Here is a 24,849-nt window from a genome sequence, read left to right on the forward strand (position 1 = left end):
TATATCTCACATTAAATTAAAAGACCACTCCCAATAGCTTATCTGAGAAGAGTGGACTTAAAAAATGACTGCAATATATGTGTTGAAAGGAAGTGGAAGCACATTTATATTGGAAGCATCTAGAATGAAATTGTACTTACAAGGAATTTCCCCACTTGTGCCGTGATTTGATTTCCAGGACGTTGACGTAGGCATGTCACAAGTTCATGAGAGCATTTGGTAGGGCAACCAAGGTTATCTGCCAGTTGTTTGGCTCTCATTTGGCTCACCTTTTCCCTTGCCACTGCCCAATGTAGCAGCGCAGTGCCACTAAACGATATACCTCTATGGAAAAGACCTGGAAAATAGAGCTTGGATTAATATAATTAGAGCATCTTGCAGGCTAGCAAGGCTCTGGCATCTGGACACACAGTCAGTATAATCCTCTGTGTGACTCATGTTGTGTTGTCCATATATTTGTGATTGTCTCTTCATCTATCTCATGTTATCTCTATTCAGCATTCATCCTCAGGTTCACGATTTGCTAACAGTGGCAGAATAGCGAAGTAAAATAAACTAAAGAAAATAGTATAATTAGAGATTTCTGTAGGAATGAAGCTGAAAATATACTACAAATATGTGTATTTTTCTTTTGGTGAATATGTTATAATTGGTACAAAATTATTGATTTGGTTAATCACTGATTTAGTTTATTTTACTTCACCTTGGCTAATAGCATAGATAAGTTGCTGTGAGTTGCTGTTTTAAGTCCACTTTATGCACAGTAAGGCTAATCGGGACTGGACCTACAGTTTAAAGTGGGATCCGAACCACTTGTGCCTCCACCGGGTATTGAACCCGGGATCCCTTGATTACAAGACAATGACACTACCACTGCGCCATCGGGGAGGCCCAATAGCATAGATAAGTATGAGTGACGATATGATAAAATTGATGAAGGGACAGTCAGAAAGAACATTCATGCTTAGGCTGTGATTCAAATGTGTGACCCCTGGCATCATAGTATGCTGTGCTAACCACTCCACCACGGATGTGAAATGAAGATGTGCTATCAGCCAAAGACAAATGTTAACTACCAACAGACAGAAAGGTCCTACAAAAACAATGTTAGGGGTAATACTGACTATTCTTACATGTTTTCATAAATCTGCAATCCTATTTCTGAATTTCTCTTGCTATTCTCACAAGGAGGTGGCACGATGATGTTTTTGAGGGGAGAGGGGGCATTTGTCTTCTCTAGAATGAGAGAAACTATTTGAAATATTTCTCACCTTCAGTCATTGGTGACACATAGTGTAATTCGACACTAGCTCCTCCTGCACTGTGGCCGGTAACAGTCACACTGTTTGGATTCCCTCCAAAGGTAGCAATGTTTCTTTGAATCCACTTGAGTGCTGCAACCTGATCCTTGAGTCCATAATTTCCTGGAAGCACCTCGTCTTCCAGACTCAAGAAACCTGTAAGAAGAATACCCGCATTGTGATGAAGCTCATCTAAAAAATTCTTGAAGTGGAGGATTATGTTAGATCTATGTTGAACTCAATTCAGAATTGGAATTTTGCCTTCTATAATTGCATCATCACTGAATGAACTAGAATTTACCTTTTCATAAAAAACCCTAAAGAATCAACTACTCATAGGATATTGAAATCACATTATTTTAATTTTTTTATGGACAGAACATATTAATTTGTACACTATCAGCATCAGCACATCAAATATTACCAGTTTTACTGTTCCAATATTTATATAAATAGCCTATAAGTTAGTGCTGACATTTCATTACTATTTTATCATTATTCAGACATTCATAGACCCTGATTTCATAAAGCAAGTGTCTAAATAATAAGTTTCGTCTTCTAAGGCAAAACGATTGGAGTTGCCTGCTTATATACATATATAATAATTAATTATATATGACAGGGGTTCCCAAATTTTTTGTTTCATAGCACCTTTAGTGTTTCAAGATTTTTTGCGGCACCCGAGTCAGAATGTAGGCCTATCTAACACTTGCAATGCTCTGTTAGTGTGGTTAAGTTGCTTGCCTTAAGTTAAAAAATAAACACACATATAAAATTCAGAAACATTTTTTATGTAAAAGTATAAATAAGCACATATTTTGAACAATCATACCATTCCAGTGAAAACATTGGAACATTTTGAGGCACCCCAGTAAGCACAGGGTGCTACGGTGCACACTTTGCCAGCCTCCATTGCAGAGCGATCTGTCTAATTTGCTAAGGTTTGAACCCTGATTAAGGCATAGATATTTCACTGTTCTTGGTTAATCATTCCTCATAGTTGTGATTAATTCAATGTGAAATAAAATAACCAATATAAGAAGGAAGGACAAAGCTAGTCATAGAAAGAATCAACTCCACAGACAAGAAAATAGAAAACCTCTAATCCATTGCAAGTGCCTAGTATGTCCATTTACAAATTTCGGCTTGCTGTTACACTACCTGCACTCGCAAAGACTTTATAGGTGACGTGTAGACTGTGTCCTTACCAAGAGGTCCCAGCCTGTAGTTGAATGTCACTAGCACAATGTCCCTATCCATGAAGTACTGAGTCCCATAAGCACTGCTGGAGCCAAATTGGAAAGCACCACCATGGATGAAGACCAGTACATCAAAACTTGACAAAGCTTTCTCTTCCAATGCAGCCTGCAGCAAAATAACAAAAATGAATAATGCAGCAGAAATTAACACAATTTCTTTAACTTCTCCTTCAACAATAGAAAGACAGAGAAAGTACATTCCTGTAAAGAATTATGACAACATAAGTTCCCAAATAAGCAATACTCTGTTGCCCTTGATATTAATAAACATACATGCTTTATAATGTGTGGTTTAAGGAGTAAGGCTAAGGGGGTAATTCCCCTTTCTTTCCTGGCCATTTACATCTAGTAATATGTTGTCAATTGGCATTTGAGTATACTGACTATGACAATGCCTGGCTCTCTTTCCCGTGGGTGGTTGAAGGGAGAGGGTGGATCAACCAACCCCCTGAGATGTGTAATGATAACAATTACTATTTATTTGGTTCATACTCAAGGAAACAATCGTTCCAAAAATTGAACAGCAATCCTTTCACATTCAAAAAAGCAACTGTTTTCACAAGACTTCTAAAACTAACATTAACCCTTGGATGAATCTAGCAAATGACAACTATAAAACAGGTCATTCAACCTCCATGGTTCAATTGGCATCTAAAAAGGTGGTCACACCAACCTCAAAAATTATGTGATCAGCCACTTCAGAGTAATCTCAAACTAACAATAAATGGTCAATTACTGATACAATGATGCTGATCACCCTTCAGTACAATTAAGCTATTGGTCCTGAAGAAAAAGTACAAAACTAATTCTTCAATGAACCTAGAGGATGACAATTTAAAAAAGGGTCATCTAACCCTTTGTGAGAAAAGAGTGTTAATCTAATAACATGATTTAGTATTAAAGCGTCATCACCCAAAATTCCAAAATTTGCATGGTACTTGCATGCCATAATCAGAAATGAAAACATATGACTTTATTATCTCTTATTTACCTTTGGTGTGAATACATTGATGAACAAACAATCCTCTTCACCTCTGACCCTGTCTTCTTCAACTTCTGTAAGATAATAATACTGAAAACAACTGCTGCCATATGTTGTTGCATCCCAAATGCCTTCCCAGGGATCTGCTGGCTGTGGAGGCTGAAAAAGAATACAAATTATTTGAAATGAAACTTAGTCATAGTGTCTGTTATTTGAATAAGTAATTTTGTATAAGCAGAGGTGGGTAGAATATAACTTCTGTTACTAATTTGAACAAGTGTTCTCGGGTTATTAGCCAGGTGAAATCAATGTTAGCTTCCGTCTCAAGCACATATATTGCTCTCATCATTAGGGAATAATTGGAGACCAGTGTAAGGTTAAATATATGACTATGATGGGGGTGGATCCTATATCCTTATTGGTTTACTCTGGATCCTGGTGTTCTTATTGGTTGATGTCATGCTTTTACAGAGAAGTGGGTTCCAGGCGTGACTGAACGGAGTCCCACGTCCCTGTTGAGATTCGTGCATTCCCAGCAAATGGCTTTGGCTTCTTTTACTTGTTGGTCCCAGTAACCGGCACATTTGGCTGATATTTTGGTATCTGCAAATAAAATCCTGTGATGCTTTGTTGTGCAAGTCCTGACTTTTCTGGTTGCAATAATCTGATGTTTCATTGATGTTCATTGTATCGTTGTTTGTTCTATGTATGGTGTCCCACATCCTTCTGGAATGCCGAGTTCCAGGTCATGTTTGACTGAACGGAATAGGGCCTTGGTTTTCAGTGGTGGTCGTGATTGATCTTCACCCCATATTTGGCAAAAATTCTGCTCAACTTCCCGGAGGTGGGTCCGATAAATAGTAAAACTGTTGTGGCGTTCCTCTTCTGTGTTGCTACAAGTGCAGTGCCGTGCCGTGCATTGCAAAATCGTCCCCTGCTGCTCCGGGCTGATTCTTCACAATGTGCACCTGCACCTCCCACTAAATCCGCCAATGGAGAGAGAGGGAGAGAGAGAGAGAGAGAGAGAGGGAGGAGGTATTTGCATATCTGTAATTTTGTTTCCTTATGTTGCTTTCTTGTACTCTTGGCTAATCATGACGATGGGGATGAGTGATGAAATTGAGGAAGTGACAATTACAAATAACGTTCATGCTTGTTTGTTTGAGTTAACTTTTACGTCCACCTTATGCACAGAACGGCTAATCTTGTGCTAATCGGGAATGGACCTACAGTTTGAAGTGGAATTTGAACTTCCCCCGAGTGTTGAACCTGAAAACACTCAAGTCCAAACGAGGATTCGAACCAAGAAACTTCGATGGCGAGATAGATTGTTGATTGATTTGTTGTTTTAAGTCCACTTTATGCACAGAAAGGATAATCGGGACTGGACCTACAGTTTAAAGTGGGATCTGAACCACTATGTGCCTCCACCGGGTATCGAACCTGGGACTCCTTGATTACAAGGCTTCTTCTTTCTTTATATGGCTCACACCTCGTTTGCAGTTTCTAGCCAAAGTTGCAGAGTTCAAGTTTTATTGTAAATATCTATGTTCTAAACTGTTGTTGAATGTCATTCACTTTCTTCGAAACACTAATGTCTTCCTGTTCTTATGGTATAACAGTTTTGTGTGAATCATCGTGGTTGTTTAAATAGTAAACTTATGTTTTCTAGCGAAACTATAGAGAATCCAAATAAAACTACATTGTACAACATGTAAAAGGTTGTGCAAATACAGAGAACATAAGTACTGCGGAAAATTTTACCCTGAGTTCTTTAGAGGATTTACAAAAAAATGAATAGGAAACCAATCCCCTATCTGTCCTATAGGAGATAGACTGGGGGACCTGAAAGCACGGACTTTCACCCATTGCTGGGGGGGGCGAGGGGGCAAGGAAAGTAGAGGCAGAAATCTTCCCTTTTCCTTCGGGCGGCCGTTTTTACCTGGAACTGGTAAGGCGGATGAAGAGCGAGCTAGGCCAGTTTTGGCCGCGGATCGGACCGAGGGACGAGAAGCGTGTGAAAAAAGTGTATATGAACTGTGGCTTCAACAAGACAATAAATATTGTGATTTGAAAATAATTAGAGATGTGCTAGACTAGCTACTCCTCAGTGCACGTCACTGATACATTCAAATTTCATAAACAATAAAACTATAGTATACATCCCACATTATACATACATATTATAACTTACAACGTGTATAAAGTTGTGGTGTGAATACAGAGAACGTATAAGTACCGCAGAAATGTCTCCTCTGAGTTCTTCAGAGGATTTATAAAGCAATCGAGGGGAGACCAATCTCCTATATGTTCCTATAGCCAGGGACGATGTTAGGGAGGGGGAAAGGGGGGCACGGTCCCCCGCAAAAGTCAACGTGGCCCCGACAAATTTGTCTGCATATTATACTGGAAATTTCACTTTGATGATATAAAGTGCAAAATAGTATTTCAGTAAATTTTCGTTACAGTTTGAAACGCTGCTCTGGTTTTCCTGCATGATCCGCAAGCAAGAGTCTCTCAGTTTCCCTGATCCTTCCTCGTCCAGTACAAAAATAGATGCATTGAAGGAGTGGCCCAGACAGCTCAGGGAAGTCGGAAACGTTTTGAAAATGCACTTTCTCTCCATGGCCACAAGCTGTCCACATTCCTTTGAGATCGCAATCACTCCTTCCGAGAATCCTTGAAAACTATTCTTATTCCTGTCTCAGTTTATGCGGATTACGGATACGCTGATAGAACTCTGTAGGTTAATTGCTTTATGGCTGGACAAGAATTTCCTCGCGCTTTTGAAATGGCAAGAGACGACACTCGTGACAACGACGGGACGAACCAGACATAGAACTCTTTGTCCTTTTTCCTGAACTGTGATGAATGAGAAAGATGGCACCAGGCGGTGTTCACTCGCAAGCCACGGGGGTTGGGGTTTCATTGCTTCGACTGAAGCAAAGTAATAAGCATTTGTAATGTACCGACTTCCCATCCTTTCTCAGAAAGTTTCCACGCATTTTCCAAGAAACCTCTCCCGTTTTTACCCCATTCTGAGCAATTGTTGACTGTCAGCTGTGAAACAGGGGTTTGGTGGTCCAAGAGTAATTCGTGGTTATATAGTTTCTGTAAACACGAGAGGGTAGAATCACGGAGTATATGTGATCTCGTTTTCGAACATCGCGAGTGAAAACTCGAGTGTGAAGCTGCCACCTGTGGAAACAATGGATCAGGATCAACCGCATTCACCAACACTCCCGCCCGATAAAGTCGTGGACAACTTTACAAAGAAGCATCGTCAATTGAATCTCTTCTACTTGTAAGGCAAGTTCTGAAAATGTTATGTATTCTATAGGAAGGTAGTATTTTTCTACATTATCTATCATTCATTTTCTTCTATTATCCATTATACTTTTTTCAATTTTGAAATTTGTCAAACATTTTTTGTTCTAAAAGAGCCTGTGACCACAACACAGGAGACCGGGTTCGACTCTCAGGGTCGTTAATCTTAGGTGGGAATTTTTCCTGCATAAGTCGATCTGGGACACATTCTCAGCCTTTCATAAATGGGGAAATCAGTTAAGGGTAAAAGTCGCTTAAAAGTGGTGCTAGTCATAACATCTCCTATATTCCTTTTCCGGAATGTCTGGAGTAAGAGAATGCGAACGCGTCCTTAGCGCACGTTGCGGCTGTGTGCCTCGTCCAATGAACGCGCGGAGGGGAGGGGATCGCGCTGGAGGGGGCTACTCGACTGGTCCAGTAGTTCTGTAGTAAACATGACAGCTCGCAAGCCTACTAGGGGAATTCTGCATTCTGCACCCTTCCCCACCTAGTGTGGCCCCGCCCACAAGCTTTCCCCTCTGCGCGTCGTTACTCCAGACATTCCGGAAAAGGAATATACGTGTCTCATGGCACAGTGCAAAGCACAACGGATAGCTTTACATTTACCTTTGGAAGAGTTGAGCTAGCTCTTGATAAGGCCAAACTAGAAAGTTTATTCGTGTGCATCCAGTTTACAAGCAAATGATAGGCGGAGTGGTAAGCGTAACGTGATAGCCTACGAAGCAAGAGCTAGGTTCTAAACCACGTTAAGGTACAGTATTCGTTCCATCGTGCATTTCATTAATGCATCACCATCGCGATTATCCCAGTGGGTACAATAGGATGTAAAATAACCGAAATAAAAGGAGAGAGAAATGTCTAGACATTAAATGGCAATCTCATCTCGATTTGACAGAAGTCTACCTCGTTCTCTGCATTTGGTACCATTCATATCTCGAGTGATTATATTTAATATAAATATAATGCCTACACTGTTGAGGATGTATCCGCTGAGAGCTTTTTATTTTCTTGGGTCCCTCCGAAATGTTTCTGCGTGTGATAGAAGATGAAAGACAGGCTTTCGAGGGGGTTGCCGCTAACACGTGGCTGTAAAGAATAAGTCACCCTTTACTAAAGGAAGATTGATTGATTGATTTCCTTTATTTTACTTCGCTTTTTGCGCCACTTTGGGCTAATTTGCGAAGATGGGAATGAGTGATATGATGGAATTGATGAATGGACACTCGCAAATATCCATGCCCAGACCAGGATTCGAACCCGGGACCCCTGGCGTCGTAGCGCGATGTGATAACCACTCCATCACGAGGGCCGGTTCACTAAGGAAGAAAACTATGCATGTAGTGAAGAGTTTGTCAATAGTCTCCATGCCCTAGGAATGTTAGGTTTCAATATTTCGCCTATCGTTCTGACTTTGTGATATTTCTTCAATTCCACCAACAAATGCGGCAGCTGCTTAGATGTAAAGTTGCACAGGCATATAAATGTAATTAATGCCGTGGTAGCCCAGTTGCTGTCGACCTCCGTGGCGAAAGGGATAGCACAGCTGCGACGCCAGGAGTCCCGGGTTCGAAACCCGACTCGGATTTGGATGTTTGTATTCGTCTGTCTTGAATGGAAATGAGAATTGAGATTAATTGATATAAGTATGATGTTTCAGAAAGGTTGCCATTTAGGGCTCTTCCTTAAAAACAAAAGTCGTTAGGGAGTCTGACTACCATGCGAAAGACCCGGGTTCGATCTCTGGCGAGGCAGAACCGAGATTTTTTCTACCTATATGAGCGGCTCGGGCGCCCACCCAGCATCGTATAAAGTGGGTACCTGGATTAAACTCGGCGGTATGGGGTAAAGGCAGCAAGGGGCGTGGTGCTGATCACATCACCTCCACCTTTGGCGGTCGTGATCAAGAAAGTGTGGGGCCCTCACTCCACACCCTCCGTATGTCTTCATGGCGTAGCGCAAAGCACAGGGGAGCACTTTACCTTTTACAATTTACATAACTAATAATAGTTCCATTATGTAATCATGAGATGTACAGAAGCAAATCACCTATCAAGCATTTTCTATTGTCATTTGTTTACTCGTGGGAGCGGAAATCTAAACCTGCGCGTTGAACTCAACTCCTGCAACTTCAAGATGCATTTTCTTTATTCATTTGGTTATATCATGACGCTATTCTTTCTTCTGGGGCAACTGCGACGATGAGGATGAATGATGATCTGAATAAATAGCGATAATGCAACCATGCCTGACTAGAGTCCAAACCTGGGACCTCTGTTCGTGCTTATCCGTCGGGAGCGGAATCCTTTGATAAAACCGTAAAAGTGGGCCGAAGGGAAGCAACATCGGTTAAAAACTTACGTAGGTCCTCTAAGAACTAAACTTAGTAAAAATAATTATGTCTCATGGCGCAACAGCCCATTGAGGTGGTTTTCTATTGGCTTACGCGTGGACAAGACATTGAGTTCTTTCTGGTTTCGAGACAGGAGTTCGCTACCACATCGATTTCAAGTAGCTCCTCAATTGTCCTCGGCAGCACAGAAGTTTTTGAGCTACCACCGAGGATTTAACCCTGGGATCTACTGCACGAAAGACGAGAGCGCAATCATTTGAGCGCGTGGGAGCTCTGCTATATTCAGAACCATCCAATTGTCAGTGCTGCACACGCAAAGACTATTTCTACGAAAGTATAGAATTTTTTTATCCAAGGTCATCATTCTTCAAATGCATATAATCAGCTGCTCCAAGAGACTCGGGCCTCTCCGAAGCGAAGTGGCTAACACGGTCACCTTGGAAAAAGCGGTACCAGGTTCGATTCTGGTACCATTAATGTTATATTCCACATTAGATGATTAGCTTAAACTTCATTATGTGCACTATTCATTTCATGCAATTGTCATACCCCTCTTTTATAGCTAACCCTAGTCCATCGAAGGCCACCAAGAGACCATCAGAAAGATGTTTGTCGGCGGATGTAACATCCAAGAATATCCTCTATTTTTAATTTTTCAGACAAATTTACAAATAATAATAATAATAATAATAATAATAATAATATATCTTTATTGAGCGGGCGAGGTTCAGCGTACGCTGTTCTCCCACCTAACCCTTGTCAGAATACAGTCTACAGTTACAAACGGTATATATATCCAATAAGAAAAAAAGAAAGAAAAACAATAATAATAAAAAAAAAATGCAAATCAGATAAGAACTGTAAAGATACAATTAATGAGTATATGTATACACAAAAAGAAAAAATACATAAAACTAAATTCTAAATACAATTTTAAGTATATATATATATATATATATAGGCACACACACATGTACACATAAATGCATATTTGGTAATGTTTGATGGTGCAAGAATAGAAATATTTGACATGAAGTAATATCAAATTCTTACATTGACATTAATACATTGTGGGATGTATTTTTATTCGTGTGTGCTTCTAGATTCAAACTGTTTACATAGTAGATAGTCCTTTGCTGTGGATTTAAGAGCATGCAGTGTTGATTGGTTAGTTATTGTTATGGGCAATTTATTCCAGGTTGAAACTGCATTTACCGAGAATGATGATTTGAAGGAGGCGGTACTGTGATGATATGTAAAAAGTTTGTTATGCCCTCGCGTGAAGTGTGAGTGTATTTGAGTGCCTACTTTAACTTTTCTAAATAGATAATCTGGTTTGCTTACTTTCAAAATTTTGTTTATGAAGGTGATATAGTGCAGATGCCTTCTTCTGTCCATTGTTAATATTTTCTTTGTGTTCAAATGAGGCAGGATATGTTCATATTTCCTTATGTTCAATGCAAATCGTATACAAGAATTTTGCATCACCTGAATTTTCCTTTTATCTCTGACTGAGACCCCAGGACCATAAACTACATCACAGTAATCAAAGAGTGACCACAATAAGAGCTCAACTAGCTTCAGTTTAACTTTTTCCGTTAGATAATTTTGAGACCTATATAAATTTCTGAGAATGTAGAATGATTTTCTACACAGTCCATTGATGTGTTCTGTCCAAGTGAGAGAACTATCAATCACCAAACCCAGGTTTTTAGATGTTGTTTTATGCGGTATGCACGTCCCACGTATCTTCAAGACTATGTCGTTATACTTGTCGTTTGTAATTGTTTGTCTGTTCCCCAGTAACATGTATGTGGATTTTTTGGGATTTAATATCAGTGCATTGGAGTCACACCAGGTGGAAATTCTTTTTAATTCATTGTTGAGGACCATAACATCACGTCTAACTGTAATTGGCGTGGTAGGTAGGTATATCTGTGTGTCATCAGCATAGAAATGGTATGTACATGTTTGTATTGCTCTCGATAAGTCTGCTGTGTATAAAGTAAACAGTAGTGGCCCCAATATTGATCCCTGAGGCACCCCAGTTTTTATTGGCACAGATTTTGAAAATGATAGTGGAGTGCCAGGCATTTGTACTTTCTGGTGTCTGTCTGTAAGATAAGAGTTGAACCACTTGATTGCTAATGGGCTGAAGTTATAATATCTGAGTTTAGCTAAAAGTAGATCATGCCGTACACTATCGAAGGCTTTGCTGAGGTCTAAGAGGACTAGTATAACTGCACACCGTTCATCCATGAAATGAAGGAAGTCATCTACTACTTTTGTGAGTGCAGTGGCTCTACTATGTTTACTGCAAAAACCTGACTGTAATTTTGGTAAAATATTGTTCGCATCAACAAATTTGGTGAGTTGCTGACACACTACTTTTTCAATAATTTTGGAGACAACAGGCAACAAGCTTATTGGTCTGAGGTCATCAAGACTTTGAATATTCTTCTTCTTTGCTAGTGGGATTACATGAGCTTCCTTCCATATGGAGGGAAATTCTCCAGTGCAAATAGAGAAATTGATGATTTGTGTTAGTGCAGGTAGTACAAAGGGAAGCGATAACTTTAACATTTTAACTGTGATTTTATCAGCTCCAGCTGCATTTGAGTGTATACTATGTATTGCCTTATATATGTCAAATTCTGTTATTGTTTTAATTGCGAAACATAAATCTGTGGTATTCTCATTCCTGTTTGTCATGAAGTAATTGTACTGTTCTTGGATAAGTGTTTCAGAAAAATTCAGATTCTGTGTTACACTAACAAAATGGTTGTTTATAACATCTGCATCCCTAAGATTAGATGGAAGGGCATCAATATTATTTGTAGTTTTATCAACAATACCTAAATCTTTTAATTTTTGCCAGGTACCACGTGTGTTCATATTTCTGCTGTTTATATGGGATGTGAAATATGCTTTCTTTTCCTGCCTTGTAATTGACGTTGTGAAGTTACGCAGGTCCTTGTATTGTAGCCAGTCGTGTGGGTTATTTGTTCGTTTAAATTTACGTAAGGCATTATCCCTGAGTTTCATTACTAGTTTTACATTATCTGTGATCCATGGAGTATATTTTTTACCTACCCTTGCCGTTTTAGTAGGTGCATGAATTTCAAAGACGCTGATGATTTTTGAATTAAAATAGTTTATTTTGTCTTCAATATCATGGATAGGTTTCAGCAATTCCCAATCTACGGCTTTCATATCATTTTCGAATTTATCACTATCAAAATTAGAAAAGTCACGATATGTAATGTATTTCACCTGCTTTATGGGCTTCTCACAAACCAACGATACATATGTGAGACAGTGATCAGAGGTGCCTATAGGGTTTTCAACATTCGACCTGTGAACAAGTTCAGTATTATCTATTGCTATGAAGTCTAAGAGTGTCCTACTATTTGCTGTAATTCGAGTGGGTTTGTCGATTATTTGGGTCAGGCCAAATGTGTTAAAAATTGCTTTTAAATACATGGTGTCTGATTCGCGTTTTAAGAAGTCACAGTTTGCGTCACCCATCAGCAAGAGGGTGTCTACACAAGGGTATAGCTCAGAGAGTAGATTTTCTACAATGGAGAGTTTTGTGTACGCTATGTTTGGTGCTCTATATATAATACACACACCTATTCTTTTACTATTATTATTTACAATAATACTGATATATTCAACATCACTGCCATTGTCCAAGTCATTATAACCTACAATGCGAAAGTTCAGTTCTGTTTTCATGTAAATGGCAATGCCCCCTCCGGTTTTATGCATCCGATCAATTTTCACGATCTGATACCCTGGTAGGTTGATAGATGCCATTGGCGTGTAGGCATCAGTCCAGGTTTCAGAGATTGCGACAATATCAAAATCATGCAGTAATGTAACACACTGTAGTTCATCAATTTTTGGTACAAGAGACCGCACATTACAATGAGCGACGCTAAAATTGCCACTTGGCTGCGTTAGACACTCTGGATTTGTCGTTTTATGACTTACCATAAAAAATCTTCATTCCATTTTTGGGGCACACGCTTTACCCTTTCTGAGGATCTTAATGCACCATTTCCTTTTATTGTGGTTACATTGCCTACACTGACACTAATTTTTTCTTCACCTTTTACCGTATCATCATTTTTGGTTGGAGTTACGAGGTTAGTATCACACTGCACTTCACACACTTCACTTTCTGGTTTTTCCTTAAGAGGGTACACTGATTTCTGCGAGGGTTGTGTATTAGTAAATAGTGCATAGAGATTATCACACAGAAGCGTTTTCCCTTTTCCGTTCAGATGTTGGCCATGGTTTGTGTGGCCATCTCTTCCAATTTCACTAACGCTTAGCATTTTTGCTGTGGGAGAGGATTTACACACTTTGTATATTTTAGAGTTCACACTGTTAATTTCTAAATTTACACAGGAAGTTGGTATTAGGTCGTATCTGTGAGGAATGGCAGTAATGACGACGTTGGTATGTTTTGTTGTTTCAAGGCAGTTTTTAATTACTGAGATTACCAATTTTCCTTCATTTCTTGATATATCATTGGAACCGCCCATTATGATCACATGGTCGTTTTTTCCATAGTCCTTGCACATGTCAGGTAATGATTTAACAACTTCTGTCAATGGGGCGCCAGGTTTAGTAAATCCAGATACATTGTATTCACTACACTTCTCGCCCAACTTAGAAGCAATACCACGACTATGGCTATCACCCAAAATTAAGACATTACCTTTGTAACTTTTATTGACTAGAGTGTTTTGGTCGTATTTATTGGTTTCAGGACGTTTACTTGTTTTGTGTCGATTTCTCATTTTGCCGATGTGTTTCAATGGGAAAGCATTTGCACTTGATATGTGAGCCGATGCAGTTGTTATGGAGCTAACTTCTGCATTGTTTAGCACTTCAAACGGGTTTGGATGCATAACTGTATTTGATACACTGTGATTGGCTGCATAGTTGTTGTTGGACAAGTTTATCGCGGACTTCTTGTTTATGCTTCGTTTGACCACATCTGACCATGTACCATGTTCCATCTCAAAGAGAATAATAGGATGAGAGCTGGCACTCAACCCCTAATGTGGAAATCGTGCGTCGTCTGCTAGGAGGGGAAATGAGGGGAGGTAGGGGACTTGAGCTACACTAGCGGCATCTCGTCCTGGTCCCCCGAAACTCACGAACTAACGCAGCGCTCTACTGTTAACAAGTGAAGGAAGCGTTGCACGTAAGTTTGAATTTGAAGTAACCGTCGATGTTGCTCGCGTCGGTAGAACGCCGAAATTCGTTCGTTCTCCGTGTTTGGCGTGGTGTTTGGATGTTTTTTTTGACTGTATTTTTTTTAGGCGATTAGCAACAACTGAAGTGCAATTCAAAGCCCACCATGCCTCGTAGATGTAAGTTACGAGTTCGACTGAAAAATCTACGAGATCTGAAGCTTGGATAAATTCGCGTTTCAGAATTCCGAAGGATCCAGACAGGTATGTACAATAAATCTTACGAGACATTAGGAAAATGTAGTTAGAAAAGGGTCGGGTACCCTATTCTACACCCTCGAATTTTGAATTTTTTTTTTCTTCATTATGAAGATAATGTGATCCTATTTGTGAATAATAAAAAAATGGAGCGCGGAAAGAAGTATTTACGACTGTACAGCCGTTTGAAGTTGCGATTTTGTCGTTTGAAATTGTTGAGTCCAAATTTCCCACCGATTCCGGGCTCTCACAAGCAAATACTGATACTACCACGACACAAAATTTTAACTATGTTTGCCTAACCTAACCGAAACTAACCTAACCACGCACCAATGGTTCGTGGGGCTAGCGTCAATGGTTCGCAATTATTTGCAATTTCTAGATCCTGATACTACCATGACACGAAATTTTAACTATGTTTGCCTAACCTAACTGAAACTAACTTAACCACGCGCCAATGGTTCGTGGGGCTAGCGCCAATGGTTCGTGGGGCTAGCGCCAATGGTTCGTGAGGCTAGCGCCAATGGTTCCCAATTTCTAGACGTTTGACAAATTTTAACTTCAGATTTGTGATAAGGAGGCCTCAATTAGTGACTGTGTCAAATATGAAGAAAATCGGAGAGGGGTCCGGTCATCTCAAGTCATACCGAAAGTTCTTGTTGTCCTTTTCCACAGAATACCAACCTCCACTCCCTTCCCATCATAAATATTAGAAGTCGCAAATTATCCCATCCCACAAGTCATTTAGAAAAAAACAACCCTTCCCTTTACGGAATGCAGTTCCCCACCCCAAAAAAAAATCCAATTTCTGAAGTCGCATAAATGAAATCCAATGTCTGAAATGTCCAATCCGCCAATATATCACACAAATAACATATCGCAATCGCAAATGTTCCTATTGCACAAGTGAATCATAAGAAGAAAAAGAAAAAAAATCAGACGCGCGCCTGTGACATGAATCGATGATCCGAAATCTTCAGACTTGCGCCTGTGACATGAATGCATCATTCGCCATCATAAAGTTCTGAAAAACTTTTTTGAAGTTACGCAAGGAATTTTAATTTCATAAAAAACGTAAGTTTCGTAGCACGTAGATCTAAAAAATTACTTTCCGCGCTATTTAGATACATCGTTTATTATGAAGAACTAATTTTCGTAACGAGAATATTTGAAATGTGCGAAAAATCGAGGGTGTAGAAAAGGGTACCCGAGCCTTAGAGGGTAGAAAATTCTTAGTTTGTTAATAAATAATGCGATCACCAAAGGTAAACATATTGGTATGTACATATATATATATAGGTTGTAAACAATGATAACACAGATGCATGATACTTTGGTCCACCCTCTATTTTCACGAAATTTCACACTTTTGTCCTACAAGACGTGTTGGCTGGAGCTCAAGGGAGCCAAAAGAAACAGATATCCGGTGATTCGGAGTCCACCATCGAATTTGTGATTTTTTTCCCCTATCTAAAGGAGGCTTTTAAGAATACTTTTAACATACCAAGCCCCTTTGGAGGCAAAATTGTCAGTTCGACACGCAAGAAGCTCAGCCTGTGAAGCACGTTTTTCTGCAAATAATAAATGCTTCTATAATGCAGATTTTCTGAAAAATTGAAGAAAAAATATAAACAAGGAGATATTGTGTGTGTGTGTGTATATATAAAACTTCCAGGGAAGAAGGAAATCAAGTACATATCTGTATAACACACAGTATTTAAATTAAATGTTATAATAAAATATAAAAATAAACATTGTGTGAAAACCTTAAAATTTTACAAATTCTAAGTTCTTTGGATCTTAAATACCATTTGCACACGTAAAATGTGTTTAGATCTGCTTGTTAGAGTGCATGTGATTGTATTTGTACATGGAACTGTAAATTATCAATCTAATCAATACAATTTTAACTTATGTTTTTATATTACAGATGTTCCCATGGTTGACCAGTCCTGGAAGCCCAAAATGTGGAGAAATACTGTGCAGTGTCCATACATAACATGAAAGTGATTTCTGCTACGATTTAGTGACAAGTGTGAAATGTGATAAAAATTTATTTTTACTGCCTCACTGTGGACTCAGCTCACCAATAAAGTCTTTAGTATAGGTTTCAACGTTCCAAAATCTTCTGATATTGAAATATTTTCTTGGTGCATAGTTTACCTCAAGAAAAAAGTAATTGGTGAGAGCTTTGATTCTTAAAAAGTTTAATTGTTCTTGTTGCCATTTCTTCATTTGTGTGCGGATGTATATAAGTGAGAGAAACTTGTGATACATTGTGAGAAATTCCAAATGTAGTGCCTTTTGCTCTTTTTCTTTATGAGATGTAATGCATATTTATTCAAAAAGGAAAGATGAGAAGACTATATTCGGATCGGTACATGAAAAACAAGGGAGTATGTATTTTGTGATTAATAGTGTCAGTGTTATGAAGAAAATTGCATGGATTCAAACGAAGTGCTTGTTTTGACAACCATATTCTCATACTTTCATGCAGCTTGGGGTATGGATTACCTCCCTTATGGTAAGAAACCACATTCAAATTTTAACTCCGCTATATCACTCTTCTGGTTCCACAAGTTTTAAGGCAATTCTTGCTTCTTTCTAATTTACTAACCAAAACATATTGACTGCAATTGACTCATTGGCCCAAGTTCCTTTTGTTTTGTTGCGATTTCAACATGCTACGAATGCAATTTTTACATGGTTCAATTTCGGTGTACGTCTCTTAACACATACTGCGGAGTTTTAGCGATTACTTAAGGTTTTGTTCAATATATGCTTTCGTGGTTAGGTTAGGTGTGGTTTTCTTAGCATTAAAATAAAGTCCCTAAATGCATTCTACTAAGTTTCCGATTTACTTCTACATTCATTCCCACGCTTCTACGATATTTACTGTCGCTTGTCGACTGAGAATATCTTGTCCATGAGAAGTGCGTAAGGTAATTTTAAAGTTGTCTTTTTTCAACATAAGTAACTTTTTTCGAGTCCAAACAGTGCTCATTACTTTAAGGAAGGTTGAAATTTCGTGTGGCAATGATTTCCAAAATTCTACGATAATTAGTCTTTGTGCTAGGATAAATCATAAAACAATCGGAACCGTTACCGAGTCATTTTAGAAATCTAGATTGTGAATTAAAACCAGTGTATTTTAGGAAGAAAAATATAGTGACAATGCTCTGCATTTGTGGTAGTTCACTAGTAAATTTATTAAAAGTATTTCCAGTTCTCAATGGCACATTTGCTTGTGTGCAGGACCCAGTACTGATTGCATTTGGGCAGCTAGTAAAAATAATGCTCCAACACAGTGTAGATACAACACATGTTAGTCACTAAAATAGGTACTTTAGTATTATACAGACTGCCTCATTTCAGACCGTGCATTTAGGGACTTTTTTTTAATGCTAAGAGAACCAAACCTGGCCTGCCTAACCTAACCACAAAAGCAAAGATTGAACAAAATGTGGTTAGGTTAGGCAGGCCAGGTTTGGTTGTCTTAGCATTAAAACATGTCACTAAATGCACTGTCTAAAATGAGATAGTCCGTATAATACTAAAGTACCCTAAAATATAAGTGTTTTATGCAACCTCAACATTATTTTTTAGAATATTTTTAGTACTACCTCAGGGTCTGAACGCATGAGATAATCTCATAACCAAGTCCAGTTCAAGTCTGGGCCAGGGCTTGGGTATTTCTTTGTGCGAGTCCCTTTATGTCAGAGAAGTGACCCATAATTAGAAAGCTTTTAGTACAGAAGGGACGGATTAACTGATAGTTTACTGGTTTCGGCTAATATAGGAATAAGTAATGAATCATTAGAATTTTTTTCATCCACCCCCACCTTCGGCCGTGATCAAGAAAGTGTGGAATCCACACCCCCTATAAGCCTTCATGGGAGCACTTTTTTTTTTAACTTTAATATATAGGCACAATTGTCATACCAATCCCATGTTAGAGGTTAAAATGTCATCTCAGTCTTCATTATAAAATTGAGTGAAGTTTTATTCCTGGAAGTTTTGTTTCACCTATGTAAAAATAATAATTTACATAGTTTTTCATTACATGTCTGTACTGTTATAATGATTTGGAGACAATAATGAAATAATTTTGAGTATCTGTCTTTGTTTATATTATCCTTTCTTTACTTGCCTATTGTTACTGCATTTCTCCACAAAAGACATACAGTCGAGAGTCGTTAGCTATTAGAGGTTGAGTGTTCTGCACTGCAGAAGTGTGTCAAATGAAAAGTGCTACTGTTTCATGTAGAAATGGCTGTGCCCTCAATTTATCATAATATAATATATATATTTACCTGAGTTCAGTTTCATTTAAATACTGATCAAAATACTTTCTTCTACATGCAGAACACTCAACATACATCCACATGTAGATAATAAAAATGTAATTAGTACATTTACTTATTACTGGGAAAATATCGTAAGTAGGATCTGATGGAATTTTGTGATACATATATTTGTCCTTGTCAACATTATATGGATTACGACTCAATTAAATTCCTTTTTTTTCTTTTTCTTTGTTCAGTAAAGATGTGAACGTGCGAGTCGTGATGAATGGGATTTATTTTTAATTGAATTCAGTTTACATTTTTTTCATGGATATCGATGATGAATGATGCTTTTTACCCTATCATTGAGTTTAGAACAGTGGTGTATTCATCCATATTATCTGGTATACCATTGTTAAACAAGCTTTTTGCATACATGTGGAAATTGCCTCAAAATTTGAAGTTGGTGTAATTCAATACTTGTTTTACTTGCATGCCTGCATTGGTGTTTTATTTCTTTTATATCTAATATATAATAAACATATACAATAAGTAAGAATTGTTCCGGTAAACCACGTAAAATATTACTAATACGCCACTGGTTTAGATTTGCCTCCAGCTATGTGCCACAGGAAAAAGCATGTTACAATTACCTGGTGATTGGAATATTTAGATCCTATGTGGGTCAAGGTGGTAATGTAATGCAAAGCTAAATCCTAGGCAGTGCTTTTTTTCTGGTGGTATGCAAACTGTATGCCATACCGGTATCTTTTTACATGTGAAAATAAAAAATAACATCATTTTATTTTAATGTTAGAAGTTTGTGTTTGTGTGTAACTATATGAATGCAGGATCACATGTGAACATACCTTACTATTCTGGGTAGTTCTTATGATGAACACAAGAACAAATTTTTTGGAGAGTACTGGAACCTATCTTCCCAGAAAAAAAGTACTGGTCCTAAGTAAGACCAGATGATTCTGTGCCAAAGTTTGAGGTTTAATAGAAATTTATGCTCAGATAGGCTAATTTTGAATTTAAAATTGAATCAACCACTGCATTAAGCCTCCACCCCCGACTTCTCCTGATTACAAGTCAACATCATCAGAGAAGCAGAGATTATCCTTCAGATCACTAATGTAACTGCACAGGGTGCGAAATCATTGAAAACTGGTGGGGGGAGAAAGTTCTTCATCTACAAACCCCCTCCCCACAAACATATGTGTAAATTATGTGATACATATTTGTAATGTTATTAAAAGTAAAAATAGTAGTAGATTTGTTAATGATCTCTTGAGAGGGAATGCATTCAATACTCACAACTACACTAATTTGTGTGTGTTTTCGATATTATTCTTAGTAAAGTATATTTGAAATTAAAAGTAATTGCTTATCTTTTGTTTGCTATAACAAAAACTTTCCCTGCCTGGAAATTTTTTGGGGGGGGGATTTTTGAGGCCAATATTGTTGGTGGGTTAAATTCCCCGCAGGATTTCGCACCCTGTAATTGCCACACTTTATTCGAGAGAGAGATGAAGTTATTCATTTATGGAATTATTTACACATTTTCAGAAAGTAATGTGTCAGGTAAGGGTTTCAATTTTCTTAATGTTTAGTTTTGAATACATTCTTGCTTTAACTGTACAAGGTGTTTAGGAATGAGCAAATCATCTTGAGGTGAAATGTGTGCATGGTCATCAGGAAGGGGGACCCCCCCCCCCCTTGTGATTATCAACTTAAATTTATATTTCACACATGTTCTTTCATTTAAGTAACAGCAATATATGATAATTTTTTTAAGATTACAGTCCTTCAGGATGAAGGACTGGTTTTATGGGATTTACTCCTGGAAAAATCAAAGCTGTGGCTGCATTATTACTGATGTAATATGGTGTTTGTTTTTTGAAACCTCTATGATGTGCATATGTTTTTCGTAAAATATTGCTCGCACATGAAGATACATATGCAGAAAGTTCGTGAATGATTGTAAGAATCGCCTTTAGATGGTGTATGCTGAAATAAGTAAGTTCCCGTCCCTTTTTTTACGTGTAATTTTCAGTAAAAATCCTAATTTACGTTTAAATTTCTACACTTGGAAAATTACAATACTCTGTAAAGAAAAAGAAAAAAACTAGCAGAAACCTGAATTCGTAAATACATTTGTTTAAATTGTAAATGTTTTTATCTTCGAAAGTTTACTACGTTGGTAATAATTTTCAGCAGTCAGGCAGCTTAATTTAGAGTGTCCATATTTCGCCATGGAATTTTTCAAAATATAGACGTGTGTTGAGACGTAAAAATGGAAAACCGTCTACCCAAAGCGCGTTGCTTCCGGCGTTGCTATGGTAACCGCGGTAGTTCGGGGGACTTGCGTGTGGCGGCAGCATAATCTCTGCTTTTTCCTGATTGGCCGGTCTCGTTTAAATTCCTCATTCCGGATTGGCTGTCTTGTAAGCCGGCTGCTGAAAAGTTTCCATTGTGGGTATAGGAACTTTCTTCTCTCTTTACATCCCCATTCTCTTTGTTCCATCTTCTCTTCTCCTTTCCGGTTTAACAGTTCTAACTTGTCTGCTTCGAGAATTTTGATGATCTCATTTCTTGTTGATAGTTCACGTTGCAGTTTTTCTATTTCCAGCTTTGCTTTGTAACAATTACAACAGCCTGGCATTTTTATGATTTTTCCTTAAGTTATACCTAATTTTCACCTGTTTATCACTACACTATGTCCTGAGATACTTACGATGTTCGTATCGTCTGTGTGGCAGGTTTTTAGAAGTTTTTCCCAGATATCTACAAGTATTTTCCGACGAGCGCAGCAGCACGTATAACTCAACTTGACACCATTTTTTTTTTTTTTTTTTTTTTTTGGACTAATGACATATTTTACTTTGTGAGTCAAATCTAACAGAAAAATACATGGATATCTTAAAACATTCTAGAATTTCTGTTGTTACTCTGGACGCTATTAAGCTACGAGTTCATTGTGCATTGAGATTGCCAAATAATGGTCGTGGATTCTTCGAGTCGATATCCGTCTCAAATGTTATTGTAAAACTGGGTCAAATGTTGCCATAATTTCTACCAAACCAAAAAAGAATGTAGTCTTACGCTCATCTATACCAAGGTGCCGGTACCATACCAGCGTACCGTTCCATACGGTATGAAAAAAAAACACTGTGTATATGTATGTACACCCCCTCCCACACACACACATAGGTGTGTGGGAGTGACGGCCCCCCTAAACTGACCAACCTAGCGACGTCCCTGCCTATAGCAGATAGACCGGGGTACCATAAACCACGATCTTTCAACCACTGCAGCGAAGGGCGAGGAGGCAAGTGAGGTAGAGGCAGAAATCTTACTTTCCCTTCTGGCGGCCGTTTCTACCTGAAACTGGTGAGGCGGTGGAACCCTGCTAGAGTAGCCCCTTGCAGCCTTTCCCGCTGATCACACCGATGAACGAGAAGCACGTAAAAAACTAAGTGTTGTATGTAAACTGTGGTTTCAACAAGACAATAAATATTGTGATTTGAAAATAGCCAAATTAGAGATGTGAGATTTATTGATCTATTTCTACTGGACTAGCTACTCCTCAGTGCACATCACTGGTTTATCCAGAATTTCACATCTTGATAGGGGGTAACGTCATTTTTAGGGAGATATAAAGGTAAATTTATCCCACCTATATTTTTAAGCTTACGTTTGGGATCGAACCTAGAACCGCTCGCACCAAAGGCAGGAGCACTAATAATTGCTGCGTCGGCGGTCGAGAACTTAACTGCTAAGCACGCAGTCCCACCACTGGATGTCCTTTGTTCGTGTTTGTGCTTGCATTTCTAATTTTACGTAGCTGTTTACACCATTTTTGGCTAATTGCAACGATGAGAGTGATTTTTTTTAATAGATGGAATAGAAGAAACCATTCCCCGGAAAGGGACTCGAACCTGGAATCTTCGAAATTGTGAGTGCATCGCTCAACGCTCTCGACAACCGATACTGCTCATCGAATCCCTATCTGAACGTGCGGATTCCTTTCAACTGTCTCATGTCATATACAGATTATTCCCTGACATTCGCTACGAGACTCGGCGGCAAGTTGCCCGGCGTCAGCGCTTTACTTTCCCGGCGAACGGGGTCCGCGACAGTCGCACGCTACAGTCTGTTTTTTTTCGCTTTCCCTGCCTTCGCTCTCTGTCCCTTTCTGTTGACGTTGCAGACGGACGCCAGTATAATCCTCCCTCGGAAGTTGTGTTGTGTCGTGTCCGTGTGTTGAAGATTGTGGCTTAATATAGCACCACAAAAGTTTACATTACAACAAAGGATTTTTCTTGTCGAGTGTTACTTCGGAAAGAGAAATTGTGGAGAAGTGCAACGACGTTTTGGCAACGAAATTTCCTGGTGTTCCCGTTCCACATAGGACCACTATATTAAACCTCGTAAAAAGTTTAGAGTAACAGGGTCAGTTCTGAATAAAAGTGGAAAGAAAAATGGGGAAATCTAAAAAAATAAAGTATACAAAGACAATCCGCACACCATCTGTGAGTTAAAAGAGAGTATTGTACAAGAAATCGGGAGAATTACAGAAGACGAACTTGCACGTGTAAATGTCAATTTCCTTCGAAGATGCCAGGAGTGTGTTGCAGCAGAGGGACATCATTTTCAACACCTTCTGAAGTCAAGGTTAGTACACAATATGAAAACTGTAATTTTAATGGCCGACTCTAGCGACTGTCGCGGACCCGTTTACCGGGAAAGACAAGCGCTGATGCCGGGCAGCTTGCCGCCGAGTCTCGTAGCGAATGTCAGGGAATGCTCTGTATATCTAATCATCAGATCGTCATAAAAGCTGCGTAAAATAATAAGGAAAAGGAAATACAGAACCTATATTCGTGTCAGAAAAGATATAAATTCGATAGTTAAAAATATTAAAAACTGCGATACATGAATACTCACCTGAAATCTGAGATCTCCAATCGGAGGTTTTGCATAACGTATACCTTTGAAAGCGTAAAATGGTCTATCTTCACTTGATGTCATCAATATCCCTTTGACAAGTCCTTCCTCTGTGTCTACAACGGGATAATTACTTTCCCCTTTCGTACATAGGAGGAAGATATTGCTAAAAATGAAGATCACAACTACACATCTCGTCGATTCCATTTTTTGCTTCTGTATGATTTTTCAGCAGCCTTGTTTTTCACAGTTAGATACCAAGTAAATTAACGCACACAGATATTGTTCGGTCGCCCGTTACACAACAGAACAGTAAACTGACCTTTCACTTCAAGAAGTAAATATGTATGCTCATCTCACAGATAAAAATTACGTCGGGTTTGTATGCTTTTCGTAAGACCTTCTTCCCCTGAGTTGAGAGTCCGTATTAATTAATTCCTGTTTCAACTTTCATCGTGTACTGCGACGTCTTCTGAGATCGTTGACATAAAAACTAGAAAAGAGTGGAAGAACCTGCCAAACAAGTTAAACGTTTTATTGGCTTGAATAATCCTTCTACTGAAGTGGAAGAACCTGCCCAACAAGTAAACGTTTTATCTATGGTTTTATTGGCTTGAATAATCCCTCTACTGAAGTGGAAGAACCTGCCCAACACGTTCAACGTTTTATTGGCTTGAATAATCCTTCTACCGAAGTTAGGCAGGTGTGGGTGGATATGCAAAACATTATCCTAAAATTTGAGATTTTGCCAATGCATCTCTCGTGAGCGAAAATTAACTTTAGAATATGGCTATTTACCGATTATTAAGTCTATGCTGTAATTTCACTACATCTAAAATTTCAAAGGTTGAACGGGCTATATATTACAAAGAATACGATTTCGTTCCTCCATCCAAAATTTATTGGAGTGTACAGCGGTGGCG

The 24,849-nt window shown here is 38.6% G+C and overlaps 1 protein-coding gene across 1 annotated transcript in view; it reads right to left on the reverse strand.

Moving 5' to 3' along the window:
* LOC145986755 (venom carboxylesterase-6-like) overlaps positions 1–24,349 on the reverse strand; it is a 38,248-nt gene extending 13,899 nt beyond the window's left edge. The window contains exons 1-5 of the mRNA XM_083121137.1: positions 23,927–24,349; positions 3,552–3,701; positions 2,510–2,666; positions 1,272–1,457; positions 141–337 (exon numbers count right to left, since the gene is read on the reverse strand). Of these exons, the coding sequence (XP_082977263.1) occupies positions 141–337; positions 1,272–1,457; positions 2,510–2,666; positions 3,552–3,701; positions 23,927–24,133 (897 nt within the window). The 5' untranslated portion in view covers positions 24,134–24,349. The remainder of the gene's footprint in view (positions 1–140; positions 338–1,271; positions 1,458–2,509; positions 2,667–3,551; positions 3,702–23,926) is intronic.
* Positions 24,350–24,849: the final 500 nt, after the last annotated feature.

The sequence above is a fragment of the Lepisma saccharinum genome, chromosome 4 (genome assembly GCF_977018435.1).
Source record: "Lepisma saccharinum chromosome 4, izLepSacc3.1, whole genome shotgun sequence".
NCBI lineage: Eukaryota > Metazoa > Arthropoda > Insecta > Zygentoma > Lepismatidae > Lepisma > Lepisma saccharinum.